This window comes from Acartia tonsa, chromosome 10 (assembly GCF_053477335.1).
Source record: "Acartia tonsa isolate MP-2025a chromosome 10, ASM5347733v1, whole genome shotgun sequence".
In the NCBI taxonomy this organism is placed as follows: domain Eukaryota; kingdom Metazoa; phylum Arthropoda; class Copepoda; order Calanoida; family Acartiidae; genus Acartia; species Acartia tonsa.
The window spans coordinates 48,726,994-48,747,773 of NC_137269.1; the positions used below are offsets into that span (position 1 = coordinate 48,726,994).

The 20,780-nt window shown below is 33.1% G+C and overlaps 1 protein-coding gene across 1 annotated transcript in view; it reads left to right on the forward strand.

The window, feature by feature from the left end:
• Window positions 1-20,780, forward strand: part of LOC145330229 (uncharacterized) — a 158,196-nt gene that overhangs the window by 136,424 nt on the left and 992 nt on the right. Inside the window, exons 19-27 of the mRNA XM_080174839.1 lie at window positions 283-407; window positions 1,007-1,074; window positions 2,973-3,067; window positions 3,829-3,910; window positions 5,924-6,067; window positions 10,374-10,433; window positions 13,822-13,922; window positions 18,415-18,475; window positions 19,952-20,020. Of these exons, the coding sequence (XP_080030965.1) occupies window positions 283-407; window positions 1,007-1,074; window positions 2,973-3,067; window positions 3,829-3,910; window positions 5,924-6,067; window positions 10,374-10,433; window positions 13,822-13,922; window positions 18,415-18,475; window positions 19,952-20,020 (805 nt within the window). The remainder of the gene's footprint in view (window positions 1-282; window positions 408-1,006; window positions 1,075-2,972; window positions 3,068-3,828; window positions 3,911-5,923; window positions 6,068-10,373; window positions 10,434-13,821; window positions 13,923-18,414; window positions 18,476-19,951; window positions 20,021-20,780) is intronic.

Below are 20,780 nucleotides of genomic sequence, written 5' to 3' on the forward strand. Positions count from 1 at the left end.
ATTTATAATTTTTGTTTGGGTAACCAATCTATGGTATATATGTATATACAGACAACTACCTCCCTTTCTTTTTCGACGACCTTCTTCTTCTGCTTCTAAATTAGTTTCTGCTACTTGGCTCTGTTATTAGAAGCGACACTATTGGTTGATTTTCAATGACCCAATAGAAAGGTTGCACAAGGCGGTTGCGACGGGGAGATAGTTATTTGGTATTTAACCCTTTCTCCCTCTAGTCTTTTACTCTAATGAAAGTATGATTAGTTTTAGAATTTTGTTTTTAAGGTCGTATGAAAAGATGGAGGTATGCTCCGAGCCCCCCGCCCTCCCGGCTCCAGAACTTTATCTGGATGCCAGCAAAGACCAACAGGATGGAATTGAACTTCATATTTCAGAAACTGAAGATGCAGGTTAGTTTTTTTTTCAGTATGGCTTCGAAACCGATTAATATTCGCTGGATTAGAACCGGTTCTAAGCCATCCTGAAAGTCATCGGAAAAAAAGGTACAATCAAAATATTATAATTTAGCCTTCGGCATCTTGAAGCTAACAAAACTGGGTTTAACCTTATAATTGTATATTTTTTATTCGTAGACTTTCCGTAGACATTATGGACATTCGCTGTCCGTCTGTTTTTATGTCCGTCCGTCAAAGTAAGTTTGTTAATAGTTATGGACTGTAACAATTGTTCTTACAGTTCTAGAATCATTTAAACAAGGGAAAAGGGATTGTGATTCTGACAAACAATTATAAAAGAAAATTTCCCTTCAACCCCTTTCTTTTTTTTTCTCCCCCAGCTTGCCCACTCCCCTTCAGTTACGTTAAGAAACAAAAATAATAAATTTTCAATTGGAATAAATTGGCTGAATAGCAGCCCCTGCATTTAACCAATCTTAATCAATTCTAATTTCTAGGTTTGTATGTTTTTAATCGAAAGGACGTTGGTCTTTTTTTTCAGTTCAAAATTGCATTAATTTTAATTTTAAAAATTATTCGTTTTTTGTTTTTAGAAGAAGAGTTTCCTGCGCCTCCACCCCCCGAGGATTTAGCCAAGCTCAGTTTTGAAGCACAATTTAAGGTAAAGAAATATTTTTTTGATGTCGGGGAAGGGGTAACTTTATAAGTGTACTAGCTGCTTCGCCCCTAGCCTCTGGGGGCTTTGCCTCAAGAGGTAATTTAAAAAAAAATTAATAATTCTAGTGCTGCCATTTATTTTAAAATAACTATCTTTTTTTTTTTGGGGGGGGGGGGTTGTAGGTGTACTACCCCCTAAGAAAATAGCCTAAAACCACCACAGGACCAGTAAGTATATTTCCTGAAGAGTAGAATCCATTCGGTTCAGTGGACAGACGGACGGACGGAAAGACATCATTCTACTTTGTATTATAGAAGGGAATGGATATGTTTTTACTTGTTTGTGACACCAGATTTTAATGTTCTCTAATAAAATTAAACTCATAGCTTGCTAAATTAACAAAAAAACCTCCAACCCCTTTACCCCATCCCCTACCTTCCTACTGGATGAGCAAACTGACCAAAACATGAGTTTCATGTTAACAACCTAAATTCCCAGTCATTATTTCCACGTACATATGTATATTCTATATACACTAGTGTAAGGGTTATAGTATGTTTTTATTATGAATTTTGATTTTCCTTAAATAATAATAATTGAAATACAGAATTAAAATATAATTACAAAACATTGGAAGTCAAATTTATTTTTATTTGAAGTATTTTTTGATTGATGTTTACTTTTAACTTTTAAAATTGATTTCAATTACTTTCATCTGTTTTAATTTGATTAAGTATAATTGACCTGTAACATTAAATTACATCAATAGCTTAACTATTTAGTATTTAAATTAGTTAGTTTTTAGAAGTTAGGCTATTCTATGCTTATTTTTTTGTCATTTATGATGATTCTTATAACAATTAGGTACGATTTAGGAAGCGTAGCAACTCTATAATCGTTACAAGAAAATCCAATCGTCCATTTCATTTTATTTCAACCTTTTCAACAACAATTTTTTTATGTGTTATTATTATCCTATTCGTCTGATTTTTGGAATAATGATTCCTATTACATAAAGACATAATGTTATAAGCGAAACATCTCTAAAAATGTAATTATCTTCTTAAAAAATATCCTATAGTATGGTAGCTTTGCAAAAATTTACTTACGATTTTGGTTAGACTCATACATTTATTCTGCGTATTCAGTTCTGACACTTTACAAGAGTAAATATTCGTTTGTTACACCGTTCTAGAGCTTCGCGCTGTTGGATGTTTTGCCAGTATTGTTAAAACTACATGTATAAACAGGCAGAGTTAAATTAGACTTGATAGAATTGTCCTATCAATTTCAAACTTTATTTAGATTGTAAGTGAAACAGTGGAGAGGTCATGTGAAAAGTATAAACAGGCAGAGTTAAATTAGGCTTGTTAGAATTGTCCTATCGATTTTAAACTTTATTTAGATTGTGAGTGAAACAGTGGAGAGGGCCTGTGAAAAGTATAAACAAGCAGAGTCAAATTAGACTTGTTAGAATTGTCCTATCAATTTCAAACTTTATTTAGATTGTAAGTGAAACTGTGGAAAGAGCATGTGAAAAGTATAAACAGGCAGAGTTAAATTAGACTTGTTAGAATTGTCCTATCAATTTCAAACTTTGTTTAGATTATAAGTGAAACAGTGGAGAGGGCATGTGAAAGTATAAACAAGCAGTAAATTAGACTTGTTAGAATTGTCCTATCAATTGTAAACTTTATTTAGATTGTAAGTGAAACAGTGGAGAGAGCCTGTGAACAGTATAAACAGGCAAAGTTAAATTAGGCTTGTTAGAATTGTCCTATCAATTTCAAACTTTATTTATATTGTAAGTGAAACAGTGGAGAGAGCATGTGAAAAGTATAAACAAGCAGAGTTAAATTAGACTTGTTAGAATTGTCCTATCAATTGTAAACTTTATTTAGATTGTAAGTGAAACAGTGGAGAGGGCTTGTGAAAAGTATAAACAAGCAGAATTAAATCTACAAAAGGAAACTTTAATAGAACCCGACACCCCAAGGTTAGTCTTTAAAGCCTGCTTTTATCAACAACTAAATCAATTCGGTAAGAATCACGAAACCTAAACTTGGTTTTAAGCTGTCGTTGGGGGGGGGGGGGGGCGACAATTTTTATCTGTGTTTAAAATATAATTTTAAGTACCCCCCAATGAAATAGCAGGTACCAGTAGGTATATTCTTTAAAGAGTAGAATCCAATCGGTTCAGTGGTTACCGAGATCTTAAGCTTCAGACGGACGGACAGGCAGACGGACGGACAGGCAGGCGGACGGACATCAAGCTATTTTGTATTATAGATAAAAAAGGATAAATTAAAAAAACTTTTGGCCAAAGTATCCCGAATTACCTCATAGAGTAATGGATTATTCTAATATGACGTCATTTGGACAAAAGTTTTACAATTTATTTACCCCCCTCAAACCTTTGAAACCCCTCATTTTACCCACCTCAGCTTGAACGTACTAGAAACGTCTATTTTTTAAAGTAGTAAGCTTTTTTGTGCCTGTGGCGAAGGATCTCACTAACCACTGAGTCGATAAGGTTCTCCTTTACATTGAAGCTTTGTATGTTTTAAAAGAGGGTTTCTCCACCCTACCAATAAAAAATGCCCCCACCCCCCCAATCCCAATTTTTTTATTCCATTTTCTTTTTAAACTTAATTTGAACATGGGGGATCGACTTTTTCCCTTCCAACTTAAGTGCCCCTAGAGGCTTCTTGGGGGCTCATTCGCTAGTATTCTAAATATATAACTTTTTTATTTTAGGACGACAAGAAAGGTTGATAACTTCCGCCAAAAGTTGGCAGCCCGTAGAATTCAGCGCACATGGAAACACTTCTATCAAGAGGTAACTATAGAGTAGCTTTTCTCTCAACTATAGAGTAGCTTTGCTCTTAATAATAGAGTAACTTTGCTCTTAACTATAGAGTAACTTTGCTCTTAACTATAGAGTAACTTTGCTCTTAACTATAGAGTAACTTTGCTCTTAACTATAGAGTAACTTTGCTCTTAACTATAGAGTAACTTTGCTCTTAACTATAGAGTAACTTTGCTCTTATCTATAAAGTAACTTTGCTCTTAACTATAGAGTAACTTTGCTCTTAACTATAGAGTAACTTTGCTCTTAACTTTAGAGTAACTTTGCTCTCAACTATAGAGTAACTTTGCTCTTAACTATAGAGTAACTTTGCTCTTAACTATAGATTAGCTTTGCTCTTAACTATAGAGTAACTTTGCTCTTAACTTTAAAGTAACTTTGCTCTCAACTATACGGTAGCTTTGCTCTTAACTATAGAGTAACTTTGCTCTTAACTATGGAGTAACTTTGCTCTTAACTATAGAGTAACTTTGCTCTTAACTATGAAGTAACTTTGCTCTTAACTTTAGAGTAACTTTGCTCTTAACTTTAGAGTAACTTTGCTCTCAACTATAGAGTAACTTTGCTCTTAACTATAGAGTAACTTTGCTCTTAACTATAGATTAGCTTTGCTCTTAACTATAGAGTAACTTTGCTCTTAACTTTAGAGTAACTTTGCTCTCAACTATAGGGTAACTTTGCTCTTAACTATAGAGTAACTTTGCCCTTAACTATAGAGTAGCTTTGCTCTCAACTATAGAGTAACTTTGCTCTTAACTATAGAGTAACTTTCCTCTTAACTATAGAGTAACTTTGCCCTTAACTATAGAGTAGCAATAGACATAATACATCTAGATGGTCCATCTGACCCCAAAATTTGGGGTCAGTGAAGTGTAATATATGACGTCATAAAAATACGTCTATTATCCATCTATTTTTAGGGGTTTCTTTTCCCATATCACCTATCATCTTTCCTTTTGAGGTGTATTTTTATGACGTCACACATGACACTTTCTTTAAATCTCCTTGCCCGTATTCTTAACCATAATTTTTTGTGCTTCGCTACTTATGGATGTTGTCATCCTTGTTTTTTTTTACTGTGATTACTTACTATTTTTTTGTTATTACTGCGCTACTTAGATGAAGATAACTGTTTCAATAGTACAAAAATCAGTAGAAGTTTAATTACACAAGCACTTTACAATTGATTAAATCAATTAAATCTATATTTGATTTAATTAACTGCACCTTGACTTATGCAGAGCATTTGACTCAATACAATCAGTCTCATTCAAACACAACAAAGACAAATATGTAAAATATGGGATCTGAAGGGATAAGGCAATGGCCGATAAATTGATGTATATCCCCAATTCCCTTGTGTAGATTACAATTTATAGTCAAAACGTTATGACACTCAACTTGATGAACCAACCAATTAAAATTCAATAAAAGTCGCCAAAGTTGGTAAGTCAACAAATAAGGAAACGTTATTATAGAACTTTGTGGACTAGTGTAATAATAATGTTCCTCCCTGAAATTTACTTGTGCAAGTAATATGTCCAATTAAACTATTTTATAAAATAATTTCATCAATTACAAAGAAGTTATATTTCTTTATAAAATTTTGAGAGTTATGAAGTAGTAGAGCATATGACGGAGTTCAAAGAATTCTAAAATTCCTCTATCTAACGATAATGCTCTTGAATATTATAACATACCCTCAAAATAAATGGCGCAAAATGTATATAATGTATGTTTAATATTTTGTTAGCGTCCCCAAAAAAAGTCATATAAATAAGGTTTGCTGTCAACCTGTTCCTGCCAGGATGGTGATATGAAAAAAAAACCTTTGTTTTCTTATATCCACACTTAAAAAGTCATTCATTTGTAGCCTTTTCTCCTTTACCAAAAAAAAGAATATAAGTGATGGGTGTTGTTCGCAACCCCCCCCCCCCCAGTCCCGATCTTTTAGGCTTAGTCAATAATTTGTTCTTTTTCAAGTTGGAGGAAAAACGTGCCGAGGAAGGGGAGAGTTCCTACTCTAGCCTCCCTCCCATTTCTTTCCCGGAGGAGACTGCAATGGGACTCGAACCCACGACTACAGATTCAACAAGAGCAGAACAACCGGCCAAAACTAGCAGTAAGGTTAGTATGTTAATCTAAATTTATTATTTCTTTAATGTTTTTTTTTTCTACAAAAAAAGTAAATAAATTATGGGAAACTATACCCCTGATATTTTTTTAGTAGTTTTTGAGATTTAGGGGTAGAGGAGAGGTTAGTGATCTTTCCCCCCTGGAAAATTATTTTAATAGTACCTCCAACTTAGGGGGTTATTCTGACTCATTACTTAAATGTGTAGAATGGGGTGGGGGGGGGGGTGGGGGGTTTAAATAATCCATACGTTAGCCTCGGGCATAATACTGGAAACAAGGATGACAACATCCATAAAATCGAAGCACTGAAACGGTAGGACAAACGGACATTAACACTTGTATAAGTCAGAACTGAATGTAAGATTCGAAGCAAAATTGTAAATAAAATTGTTGAAAAACTGCTTGATACAGAATAATGTTTATGGACATACTTACAACTTTAGGACTTGATTATAGAGTTGCTTCGCTTATAAAATTGTACGTTGTTGTCCCAGGAATCAGTATACCAAAAATCAGATCAATCGGATTATTAGATCACATAAAAATTAGTTGTTTAAAAAGTAAAAAAAATCAACATGTTTAAAATGGACGTACGGACATTCTGGTAATAATTAAAGAGTTGCTACGCTTTCTAAATCGTACTTATCTACTACAGGAATCACCGTGCAAAGTTTAAAATCAATAGGACAATTCTAACATGCCTAAATTGACGAAAAAAGCTATCCGTTGCTTTTTTTTAAAAAATGAATGTTAACATGTTTAACAAGTCAACTTTCATCAATATGAAAATGCAAATGATTAAGACAAACAAAATATTTCATCCAAAGCAGAAATAAACAAACTTCAAACTTGCAACAAAAACTTAAAACCATAAAAAAGTCAAGTATATATAAGATATTGAATCTATAAATAAGATTTTTAAGAAGCCTTCTTCTTAAAAATTAGAGTTGGAAGGGAAACTGAGCTGTTTATTACACAAGTCACCAAAGTTTTATAATAACGTTTTCTTATTCGTTGGATCAACAACGATTGGGACTTTTATTGAATCTTGATTGGTTGGTTCATTAAGATCAGTATCATCATTGGTGAAGTACATTAATTTATTGGTCATTGTCTTATCCCTTTAGATCCCTGGTGTTTCCGTAAGTCTGGCGGAGAGATTGCCACTTTAGCTCAAAAAAGATTAGCTCAATTTTTTTTCAAAAAATATAAATTTTTTCGTATTTTTTTGCAATGTCTTGCAAATCCCTGGAGAAAAAAAAGTTTATTTAATCCAAAGGATATAAAGGGATAAGACAATGGCCGATAAATTTATGTAATACATCCCTAATGATGACACACAATTTTACCCGTTTTGTAGATTACAATTAGTTGGGTTAACAATAAAGAAAGCGTTATCATAAAACTTTGGGGACTAGTGTAATAAATAGCCCAATGTCCCCTCCCTTCTTCCTGGGTTAATCCTGTGTATTTACATTTATTCAACTTACCTTCAAACAAAAAAAGAAATATAGAGAATAAGTTCATATGAAAAAAAGGATTAGTCAATCAACAGCGCAGCTACGTGATTATCCTTCTAATAAAGTAACAGGATGTTTGTTTGTCTATTTGTCTGTTTGCCCCCCCCCCCCCCAAAAAAAAAATTTTAAACTTTTTTTAATCTGAATTTTAAAAAGGGGTTTTGGGATTCAACTCCCTCCCTGCTCTAGAGGCTCTAGGGGCGTAGCCGCTAGTAGAGGATTAACAAGGATTAATTAGAAGCGAATTTAATTAGATTTAAAATAAGAATGTAAAAAAAAAATTTCTTTGGGGGGAGAATTTTTTTTTTTTTTGGGGGGGGGTTATTTTTTATTTTTTAGGGGGGTTGAAGGTGACCCACCCCCCAAGAAAATAGTTATAAACCTTCCTGGGACCCTGTAAAGGAGAACCCGATCGGTTCCATGGTTAGCGAGATCCTTCGGTACAAACATACACACAAAACAGACAAACAGACATCCTGTTACTTTATTATAAGGATGGCTAAAGACGGACAGATGAACCAACTCTTTTTTTTATTTTCTTTGCATAACATGAAAAATTATCAAGGATGACAACATCCATAAAAGCGAGGCACTGAAACGGTAGGACAAAAGGGCATTAACACTTGTATAGTATCAGAACTGAATGAGCAGAATAAAATGTAAAAGTTTAAACAAATTGTGCGTTAATTTTTGCAAAACTTTTAAATACAGGATATTGTTTAAAGGACATACTTAAATATTTAGGAATTGGTTCTAGAGACGCTTCGCTTACTACTGTACTTTGTTGTTATAGGAATCAGTATTTTGATATAAATATATAATTTAGATATAAAGGATAAGTATATCACATAAAAAAGGTGTCAACTTATATAAAAAAAAACGAGATTCAACTGGACGTACGGACATTCTGGAAACAATCATAAAGTTGCTTCGCTTATTAAATCTTACCCAATTGTTACAGGAATCATCGTGTAAATTTTGAAATTGATAGGGCAATTCTAACATGTCAAAATGAATGAAAAGAGCTATCTGTTAAGGACGGACTGACCCTAATTATAGAAAAGCTTCGCTTCTAATAAGCACATTCAATATTTTAATTTTTATAAACTGTACACCTTTTCAACGATATATTATATCCTGTTGTGAAGTTTTTTTTTCTTCTAAAGCTTAAGAATTTAATACACCGTATCAAAGATATACTTTTCATAAAGAAAAATAATTAAGAAAGTGCATTCCTTATTAAAAAACTGTTTGATTATCATTTTTTCCAAAAAAGAGCGAAGCTAAAACAAGATTAAAAATTGTAATGAAGCATATTAAGAAAATGTATTCCTGAAAGCGCAATTATTTGAAGAAATATGAAAAATACTTCTACTTAAAAAACAACAATTAGCATCAAACAACAGACGGACAGATCCTAATTACAAAGATCCTGCGATCAATTCTAAAATCTTTTAAAGGTTTTTTTTATATTATTTGTGTAACTCATTAGTTGTACTAAAAGTTTTATTTAATACTTATATTTGCGGGAACTTTTGTTTAATGAAATTTTCCAATTTTTAACATTTACAAAACAGCCTACTTTATTGCATCAAGATCCATGACAGATCTATATAGGAAATAAATGTCTATACATGAGCTCAAGTTTTCCAAGCGATAATTGTTTAAAACTCATAGTGCTCCAAAAATCCGTAATAACCTCTCATTGACCAGAACGATAAGACCCATTATTTTACTGTATGAAGAATAAATTCATTATTTTTATTTCATGTTGCTATTTGAATTATATTGAAGTATTAAATTTCTATCCATAAAACAGAAAATTTAAATTTATAATATAGTAAATAAAAGAAAACTTAGTATTAAAATAATTTGATACTAGCGATACGTAAGTAACGTGGTCAGATATTGAACTAAAATTTAACAGTTAACTACACATTTTAACCCTTTCAGGACCATAATTTGAAATAAAAAATATTAAGATCCTAAAATAGTTTAAAGAAAGAAATCGTCAGGGAGAAGATAATGGAAGAATAGGGTTAATAGTCAGAATTCAGATAACCAAAGGAAAGTAAATAAAACATTAAATAAACATAGCCAATAGCGAGTTAATTATATCGAGCCCAACTCTAGTATTCAATAAAGAAAACTGCGAGAATTGAAGAATAAAATTAACCAGTGGTCTAAAGGGATAAGAAAATAGCTCATAAATTAATCTAAATCCCTAATGTTAATAAACAAAATTACCCCCTCTGTAGATTACAATAAAGGGTTGAAGCGTTTGGACACTCAACCTAATGAACCAAAATTTCTAAAAGTAATAATTAAAACCATGGGCGGATTCTTCTGAAAGGGTGTTGGTATCCTATACACACTAGGGTTGGGCCGGATATCCGGTTTGGCCAGATATCCGGCCGGATACCGGACATTGAAATGATCCGGATATCCGGATCATTTGTAATGCCGGATATCCATTAATTTGTCGGATATCCGGCGTTTGCCCGATATCCGGTCAAAAGATAATTTCAATATCCGATATCCGGTAGGATATTGAAAATAGCCGGATATCCGGCCCAACCCTAGTGTGTATAGGATAACAACACCCTTTCAGAAGAACCCGCCCTTATTTTTAATTATGACTTTTAGATATCCGGCAAAAAAGTATCCGGCACAATGCTAATACACACACACACACACACACACACACACACACACACATAGACAAACACAAAGACATCAAGTTACTTTTACATAATTACATTATACATTATTTTTAGGCCTGTAAAGTTGAAGAAGATATTCCCGATGCCAAAGACACTGACATAGCTAATGTACAGGTGATTATTTTAATTAAATATAGTTCAGTACAACTTTAATAAAACAATGCTAAAGGCTGCTAGCGGCCAAACGGCTGAACCCATATATTATGTTGGTGCAACAGTAAACCAACATGAGAAAGCCTACAACTATAGCCATTACCCAGTAACGCACAGTTATCTTGCAGCGCCCATAAAAGTGCGCGAAAAAGACTTACTTTAATCGTGTTTTCTTTAGTCAAGCTTTCCTTTTGCATCATTGGATCATTCTTAAGACAGCTAGTATTAAAAGCTTGAACGTCACTGCGTAAATCCTAAATACTTCCCCTTTCTGGACGTTCCTGATTGACCTTTTTTGTCGTTAATAGCGATCCGGGTTTGTTGGATGTGATTTGACAAAGCCAAAATTATGTCAAAAATGATCAATGTGACATAATAAAAATGATGAATTATCCAATATTTTTGGAGAAGTTTTCTTTCTCACTTCTCCTCTCATATCCCTCATTTTTATGAAGTCACATGGATCATTTTTGACACCATTTGTTGTCGTACTTTTAGCAGATTGATCGCTAGCAGCTTTTAACAGTTGTTAATGACATACCTCGAACATTGTCCAAAGGACCTCCTTCATCTTAAAGACCAAATCCTTTGTTTGTTTTTTTGTAGTTATTTAGATCATAATGAAACAAGGATGACATAATCCACAAATAGTAAAGCACAACAAATCATGTATGAACAAACGGAGTTATAAATAAGATTTCCATTGGTCATAAAAAAGGAAAAAGAGGATAAGATACGGATAGTGCCATGTGTGACGTCATAAAAATACGTCTAAAAAAGAAGGATTGGAAAAGTGGGGATGAAAAGAACCCCCATATAAAAGAGATGGATCTAGACGTATTTTTTAAGATGTCACACATGACACTTTACGTATCTTCAGAAGATACATGATAGAAAATCACAAAACCTTTACACATCATGTATATAAAAGGTCTTAAGAGTATAGGCAGACAGACAAGGGATCTAAAGGAATAAGACAATGGCCGGTTAATTGATGTACATCCCCAATGACGATACAAAAAATTAACCTTTCTTTAGATTACAATTATAGATCGAAACGTTTGGACACTCAAACCAACCAATCAAAATTCAATGAAAGTCCCCAAAGTTGTCAACAAATAAAAAAATTGCTATTAAAAAACTTTGGGGACTAGTGCAATAAACATCCCAATGTCCCCTCCCTCCCAGATGAAATAGCAGACATTTCTATAATTCGAACAAAGCGAATTATAGAGTAGCTTTGCTGATGATAAAAAAAGGTTGATATTACTTGATTAAAAGAAAGTATATATGAAAGATCAAAAATAAGCAGGGACAATTAACGATAAATTTATGTACTTCCCTAATTATGATACACAAAATTACCTCTTCTGTAGATTTAGTACAACTAGTGGTTGAAACGTATGGACACTCAACTCAATGAGACAACCAACCAAAATTCAATAAAAGTCCCCAAAGTTAGTTGACAACTAGTGCAATAAACAGCCCAATGTCCCCTCCCTCCCTGGAAGTATAGAAAGCTTCTCTGATAATAAAAAAAGGTTGATATTACTTGATTAAATAAAAGTGAGGAAGTATAAGTACAAGTAGGATGGGGACTGATTATCAAATTTTAGGCAATTTGAATTATTTCATTTTTTTAGAGTGTTACTTGTCAGAGAGAGAGAGAGAGAGAGAGAGAGAGAGAGAGATAGGGGACAATGGACTGTTTATTACATTAGTCCCCAAAGTTTTATGATATCGATTTCTTATGCATTGCCTTAACAACTTTGGGGGCTTCATATTGAATTTTGATTGCTTGGTTCTTAAGTTGAGTGTCCTAATGTTTCAACCGATTATTGTAATTAAAGGGATAATTTTGTGAATCGCCATTGAGGATGTACATCAATTTATGGACCATTGTCTTATCCCTTTAGATCCCTGGAACATATGTCCGAATCCCTAAGTACAATAATCTTACTTTTGTTGTAATAAATTAAGTTTTAAGATTTCTTCTCTTTCAACATTAGATCGCTCAATTTGATAACTGCATTCCAATTATTGCAGAGAGAGAGAGAGAGGGGGGACCATAGGCTGTTTATTACACTAGTCCCCAAAATTTTATAATTACAACTTTGCAGACTTTAGTGAATTTTGTTTGATTGATTCATTATGCTGAGTGTCCAAACGTTTCAACCACTAATTTTAATGTACAGAAGGGGTAATTTTGTGTTTCATCATAGGGGAAGTATATTGTATATCAATATATTGGATATTGTCTTATCCCTTTAGATCCCTGGTAAGTAGCGCATGTCCATCCGTACTTTATCCAGAGATCTGAATGGATAAGACAATGGCCAATAAGTTGATGTACATCCCCAATGATGATACACAAAATTACCAATTCTGTAGATTAAAATTAGTGGTTGAAACGTTTGGACACTTATCTTAATAAACCAACCAACCATTTAGTAGAATTCTAAAAATTATTTAAGCAAACCAGTAAGAAAACGATATTATTGGACCTAGGGACTAGTGTAATATACATTCCATTGTCCCCTCTCTCGTTGACTTCTATCACTTTGTAAAAAATATTTTTGAAATAGATGCTTTTCTCTAATCATGGTAGGTATGTACGTCCAACCGTCCGTAACGTTTAGCAATTTTAGTTTATTCAAACATGTTATAATGGTTATATCGATTTCAAACTTTGCATGATGATCCCTTTAACAGTTAGGTACGATTTAGGAAGCATAGAAAATCCATAATCGTTTCCTAAAAGTCCGTTTTTTGACAACTTTTTGTAATATATATTTATCCTATTTACTTGATTTCTAGAATAATGATTTCTAAGACAACAAGGTACAATCTTAGAAGCAAAGCATTTCTAAAATCAAAGCCTGAAAATGTAAGAAAACTACTTTTGATATGAAATGAAAGGGAAGTGGGTATATATTAGAAGTGGTTGAAGGACTTAAATTGTTTGCCAGAATCCTGGTTCCTTGTATATGAGAATCGATATATTATAACTTGGATATTGCACCAGATTTGCATGTGCTCTTATAAAGTGATGCTCGCAGCTGGCTAAAATAACGTTACCAACCATCCACCCCCTGTTCCCCATTCACTCCCCTCCTACTTGGTGAACAAACTGACCAATAAATTAGCAAGCTTCATTGGCGAAAATTGTCTCATGTCAATATACCCACGTATATCCTATATCCATGACAATATATCCACGTATATCCTTTATCCATGTCAATACATCCACGTATATCCTATATCCTTGTCAATATATCCACGTATATCCTATATCCATGTCAATACATCCATGTATATTCTATATCCATTAATATGAGATGTTGTCTAGGCTGCAATACTGGGCCATGAGTTGAGGTCACGTGGACTCACCTTCCTCAGAGAGGGATCTTATGCCACAACAAGAAACAGGGGTGGAATATTTACAGCCAGGTATTGTCAATAAATCTTGTAGCTGTCTATAGTTCCCAATCAAATTGGGGAAGAATGGCTCGGCTTTTGGCCTAACTATTCTATTGACGTCAGGAAATATCCTATACACCATCTCTTTTCCAAGGTTTTTTTTCCTCCTTCCCATTCTTCTTCTCTCTACTATGACGTCAATAAAATAGGTAGGCTAAAAAGCGGGGACATCTATCCCCATTTTCCTAGGGCACTGAACACAGCTGCAGAAATATTAAAATAAAGCCTGCAGGAAATACAGCGCTTTAACTGCTGGAAGACTGTCACAAATAGACACAAATCTAGCTTCAGTACCAAAAAAGTTTTAGACATTTTAAGAAGTTAAAAATCTTTCAATTTGGAGGCTTCAAATTTTTGGTATTGGGCAGTCTTTCAACAGAAGGTGTAATTATATGTATCATCATTGGGGATGTTCGGCCCTTGTCTTATCCCTTCAGATCCCTGGACATTACCCCAACAGGCCTGATATAGTAGAAGTTCCTTTCAGGGAACATTTTACTGCTGTTGGGAAGTTTTGTACTGGTATTCGGGGGGAGGGGGGAGGATGGAGGAAAGTACATTTTTTACCAAAAGTACAATCTACCAGGGATCTAAAGGGATAAGACAATGACCGTTAAATTAATGTACATCCCCAGTGATGATACACAAAATTACCTCAATTATTGGCTGAAATGTTTGTACACTTAACTTGATGATCTAACCAATTAAATTTCAATAAAAGTCCCCAAAGTTTTTAAGTCAACAAATAAAAAAAAAACTCTATTATAAAACTTTGGGGACTATTATTAACAGCCCAATTTCCCCTCCCTTCCTGAGAGCAAATGCATTTATAAAAGATAGAAAAGAAAACTAAAACAAATTAATTCTATTTCATTGAAAAAAAAGAAAAGAAACAATTATTAAAATAAAAATTTTATTTGAAGAAAACCTCATATAATGTTTAAATTCAAGATAAAAGAAGAGAAAAAGAATAGATTAACAAGGATGAAAACATCCATAAAAGCTCTGAAACTGTAATACAAACCGATTATTAACACTTGTATAGTGTCAGAACTGAATATTCAGAATATAAATGAATAAGAGTCAAAACAAAATTGTGAGTAAATTTGTTGAAAAACTTCTTGATACAGGATAATGTTTATGGACATACTTACGTTTTAGGACTTGATTATAGAGTTGCTTTGCTTTTCATATTGTACTTTGTTGTCCTAGGAATTTGTATACTAAAAATCAGAACAATCGGATAATTATATCACATAACATTTCTTGTTAAAAAACGTTAAAAATTAACATGTTTAAAATGGACGTACGGACATTCTGGTAATGATTATAGAGTTGCTACGCTTTCTAAATCGTACCTAACTACTACAATAATTACCATGAAAAGTTTGAAATCGATAGGACAATTCTAACATGTTTAAATTAGTGAAAAAGCAATCCGTCTCGGACGTACGGACGGACCGACCCTAATTATGGAAAAGCTTCGCTTTTAAAACTCTCTGTGTTTTATCCTTATGCATAACTTTCAACAACTATTTACACACATTTGGGGTGTCACATTTTTTACTTCAAAATCCGTAATCCCCCACCCTTGACGATAATAGTAGGATAGGGGGGAAGGGAAGGATAAACATAGACAAGGATAGTAATAGGGAAGGGTCTAATAAGGAAAGGGGGAGGCGAGATAATCCAGAAAAGGGAAGGCTAAAGATGAGGCAAACAATAAAACCAATATTTTGTTGTAGTCATGAAGGACAGACTGACATATATACAACATGCAGAGTAGCTTAATTTTAAATCTTTATTGAAAAATGTTATTTTTAATTATTTACAACAAATTGCCAATATTTTTTTTGAATAGAAATTTGATCAAAATTGTACTGTTCATTTAATTTCTTTTCCTGGAAATGAAAAATTTTCTGAAAAGTTTGAACAACCAGATACATGAATAGATTACTGAGTATTAAGTGTGCTAATATTTGGAAAGTTTTTTATGCTTCCTTAGGAAACTAGGATGACAATATCCTTAGAAGTGCTGAAATCAAATAAGCAAAATATTAATTTTCCAAAATTGTATATAAACTTGTTGCTTTGCTTAAAATATTGTACCTTGTTGTACTATGATAATGAATGTAAAGTTTCTTTACTTTCTAAATCGTACTTAATTGATACAGAAATCAATATCCAAAGTTTTGATTCAATAGGACAATTCTAATATGCCTAAATTTTGGGAAAGAGCTAACCGTTAAGAACGGACGGGCACAAAGACCATAATTTTAGAAAGCTTCGTTTAAAAAAATATTAAATGTGAAAGATTAGATAAAATCCTCCCAGTGCATTATATCTTATATGGGTTGACATTTATATTTCAATTTATTTTTTCAAAAATAAATTAGCACTCCCAAAAACACAGTATGAATTCGTGTATCTAACTCTTGAAACATGCTAGCACATTACCACTCCCAAAACACAGTATGAATTCGAGTATCTAACTCAGAAAAGTTTTATCACTCATAAAACACAGTTAATAATTCGTGTATCTAACTCTTGAAAGATGATAGCACATTACCACTACCAAAACACAGTTATGAATTCGTGTATCTAACTCTAGATAGTTTAGTATCACTCCTAAAACACAGTTATGAATTCGTGTATCTAACTTTAGAAAGATGCTAGCACATTACCACTCACTCCCAAAACACAGTATTATTTCGTGTATCAAACTATTGAAAGATGCTAGCACATTATCACTCCTAAAACACAGTTATGAATTCGTGTATCTAACTCTTGAAGGATGCTAGCACATTACCACTCCCAAAACACAGTTATGAATTCGTGTATCAAACTCTTGAAACATGCTAGCACATTACCACTCCTAAAACAAAGTTATGAATTCGTGTATCAAACTCTTGAAACATGCTAGCACATTACCACTCACAAAACACAATATGAATTCGTGTATCTAACTCTGAAAAGTTTTATCACTCCTAAAACACAGTTATAAATACGCGTATCTAACTCTTGAACGATGCTAGCACATTATCACTCCCAAAACACAGTATGAATACGTGTATCAAACTCTTGAAAGATGCTAGCACATTACCACTCCTAAAACACAGTTATGTATTCGTGTATCTAACTCTTGAAAGTTTCATCACTCCTAAAACACAGTTATGAATTCGTGTATTTAACTCTTGAAAGTTTGTTTCCCCTTCCATGAAATTGTTCAATGCAATTTTTAAAAGAGACGCTTTTCTATAATTAGGGTCCGTACGTCCATAACGGTTAGCTCTTTTCATTAATTTAGACATGCTGGATTCCTATAACAGTTAGGTAGAATTTAGAAAGCATAGCAAATCTATTATCGATACCAGAAAGTCCATTTTAGACATGCTGATTGTTTGTCATATAATTATCCTATTCATCTGAGCTGGATCTTTAAATCATTTTAGTGGTGAGCCAGATCGGGATGAGCCGAATTTCAGCCAATCACAGCGTGGCATTTCATAAAATGCTGTGCTCTCATTGGTGGAAAGTTGGCTCACCCCGATCTGACTCACAACTAAAATGATTTAAAGATCCAGCTCTGATTTTTGGAATACTTCTTCCTAGGACAATATAGTACACCTTTTTAAGCGAAGCTTTACTTTCATCAAGTCCTAAAAAAGTGCTTCGCTTTTATGGATGTTGTCATCCTTGTTTTTTACAGAATTATACATAACGTACATAGAACTACAGCTATGATAAAAAAATTGTTCTTTTTATGTTTAATTACGTATTATTTATATTAACAAAGCTACTCTTTAACTAACTTACTTTATTTATCTGAATGATCGTTATTACGGTTATGGAGAAAACGTTATTTTTACGGCTGTCAATACAAATGTACGGCTGAAATTTCTTTAAAGATTCCTCTTACTAACAAGCATATAGGGAGACTTTTTATAGTACAACATTGTATTTGATTGGGTTCTTTTTAACAAGGCATTAACTTTTTTTGCCGTCGGTCTGTCGGTAATGCTCTAGAGGAGATAATATTTCTTTGATGGAAAAATTGTCGGTCAGACATCTGAATTTTAAGTCGTGTTTAGTGCCCAAGGAAAATGGAAATAGATGCCACTGCTTTTGACCTACCTATTCTATTGACGTCATAGTAGAGGGAAAGAGAAAGGGAAGGGAGAAAGAAACACCTATAAAACAGTTCCTCCGTTTGTCTGACCTATAAAGCTAAGAATTGATTTATGTGCTTTTATACCCAAGAATGTTGTATTCCTTGTTTTTTTTAGAAATTATCACTATAAAGTGTATTTAGTACCTATAGATAAATAAAAAAAAAAAATAAAAAAATAGTTATTAGAAATGCTCATTTATAAAAGTCTTGTAAACAACGATCATATTCAAAGAGAAATGGCCCCTAGTAAAAGATAAACTTCCCAAACATTTCATCTATAATTTTCTGCAGGCCCTGGGTGATCACGAGTGAATCAGAAAGTGATGAAGACGAAGATATAAAAAGTATTCAGGTCAGCCTTTACAGTGTGTTTTTTTATTAACTTTTTTGAAAGCGATTTACCCAGAATTTAATGATTAATGGCTTATCTTTTTTTTGCTTTTTAAGACCATTGATAGAACAACCAAAAAAATTTCAGTTTTTATTTTAAAAGTACAGTTAAATCAAAAATTCAAAACTTAGGTGTCAACAGCTAAAATAGGTTTTAGCGCATTTTTCTTATGCTCAAATTGGTTTCAAAAAAGTTTTCAAAAAATGTATTTTTAGATTAACAGGGATAAAAACGTCCATAAAGAGATAAAAAAAATCTTCGGGATTTCTCGTTCAAAGCTTTTAAATTTTTCCTTTTTTAATAGGCACTATAAAGTGCATTTTAAGAGTAAAAATACTTAGATTTTTTATATTTAATTCTTTTGTCCTTTATAAATTGCTAAAATTTACTTTTCTATTACGGAATGTAAAAACATTTAAAATTGTGCAAAATAGAATTTGAAATTGTATTGCATTATTGAACTTCAATTTATCTTTCTTTTCAAATAGAGATAGTGGACAAAATAATGCCATTTCTCCCGGTCATACGCCTTCATGCGTCATGTTCGAAGATAAAAGCGATGCTTGCAAGATTATTTAATTCGCTATAATATAAAGATAAATTTTTCTCAAATCTCGAAATCTAAGATCTGACATTTGCGTCACCCTTCCAACATGACGCATGACGGCGTATGACCGGGATAAATGGCATATTTTTGTCCAAAATCCATATAGAAACTTTCCTACATATATGGTAAATTCGTCTGTTCAATAGGTAACCCCACAGATCTATAGTATAAATGTTGTATATACAGACAACTTTCTCCGTTCCTTTTTCAATGACCCTTTTTGTCTGCTTCTAAATTATTTTCTGCTACTAGGCTGTGTTAATATATACTTTTTTTCCCCCTTCGTACCCACTTCCCTTTTCAGTAACCCTAAGGACAAGTTTCAAGTTTTACTCCAACTTTACTCCAACAAAATATTAAATTTTCAGCAACTTCAATTGGAAATAATTGGCTGAACAGCAGCCCTTGTTTTTACTCTATAATGGTAACCCCACAACAGCATAAACCTTGCTTCTAATCAAACTGAAAAAAAAATTTGTTTTCATTGAAAGAGCTCCCCCCTCCCCCCCTGTAATTGTTATTAAATTGTATTTGTAACTTATTTAACAAGATTTAAAATGTTGCGACGTCATAAAATTGAATAATTATCCATCTCTTTTAGGCGTTTTTTTTCTTTTCCACTTCTCCATTCATCTTTATAATTTATATGACGTCACATGGCTGATTTTTGAGATACTTTGTCCCGCTACTTTAAAATCATGTATATCATCGGACTTCATTCTTCATGGAAAAGGGAGATTCTGGAGCTGTAAAGTTTTACTTATTTTAGGGGGTGTTGACACCTCTCGACACCCCCCTTTCTGCCTATAATTAAAAATACTTTTTTTCAGGGAGTTGTTCGATCCCATTCCTTTAGGCTGGGTACAATCAACGAGGGTGATGTTTTCAGGCCCGGCAGGGTAAGTTTTGTTTTAAATCATGAAGATTACCTTAATAATATTTTTTTTAGTAGCGGAACTACTCTATAATTTGAAGTTTACAAATCGTAGCTGTGTTCGGTGCCCTAGAAAAATAGGGATAGAAGTCACAGCTTTTGACCTACTTATTCTATTGACGTCATAGTTGAGGAAAAGAGAAGGGGAAAAGAAACCCCCTATAAAAGAGATGGAGTACAGAGCATTTCCTGACGTCAATAGAAGAATAGGTAGGCCAAAATCAGTGCCATCTATCCCCATTTTGCTAAGGCACTATATAGGCATCTAAATACTTATGATTACCTTAATAATGTTTTTTTTTAGAAGCGAAGCTACTCTATAATTCGAAGAATCTGAATGGCTGAAAAAAAACGACAGGGAAAAACGTGAACTTCTCGGCTGCTGTTCAATATAGACGGCTTAATTTTTTGTGTATATTCTCCTTATGAATGAGCATCCCGAACACACTTGGTCCGTCGGTCTATCAGTCATACTACAAAAGAAAGACATGTACATATTTTATGTCAAAAGATTTCGTGATTTTACTTACATACATTTAGTACATGGAGAAAGTCTCTCAAAAAAAGACATGTGACGTCACAAAAATGAGTGATTATCCATCTCAAAATTTAGCCATGTGACGTCATAAAAATGAGGTAGATGAGAGGAGAAGTGGTAAAAAAAACCAAAAAAAGAGATGGTTACTCACTTATTATTTTTACGTCACATGGCTTTGTCCCGCTAA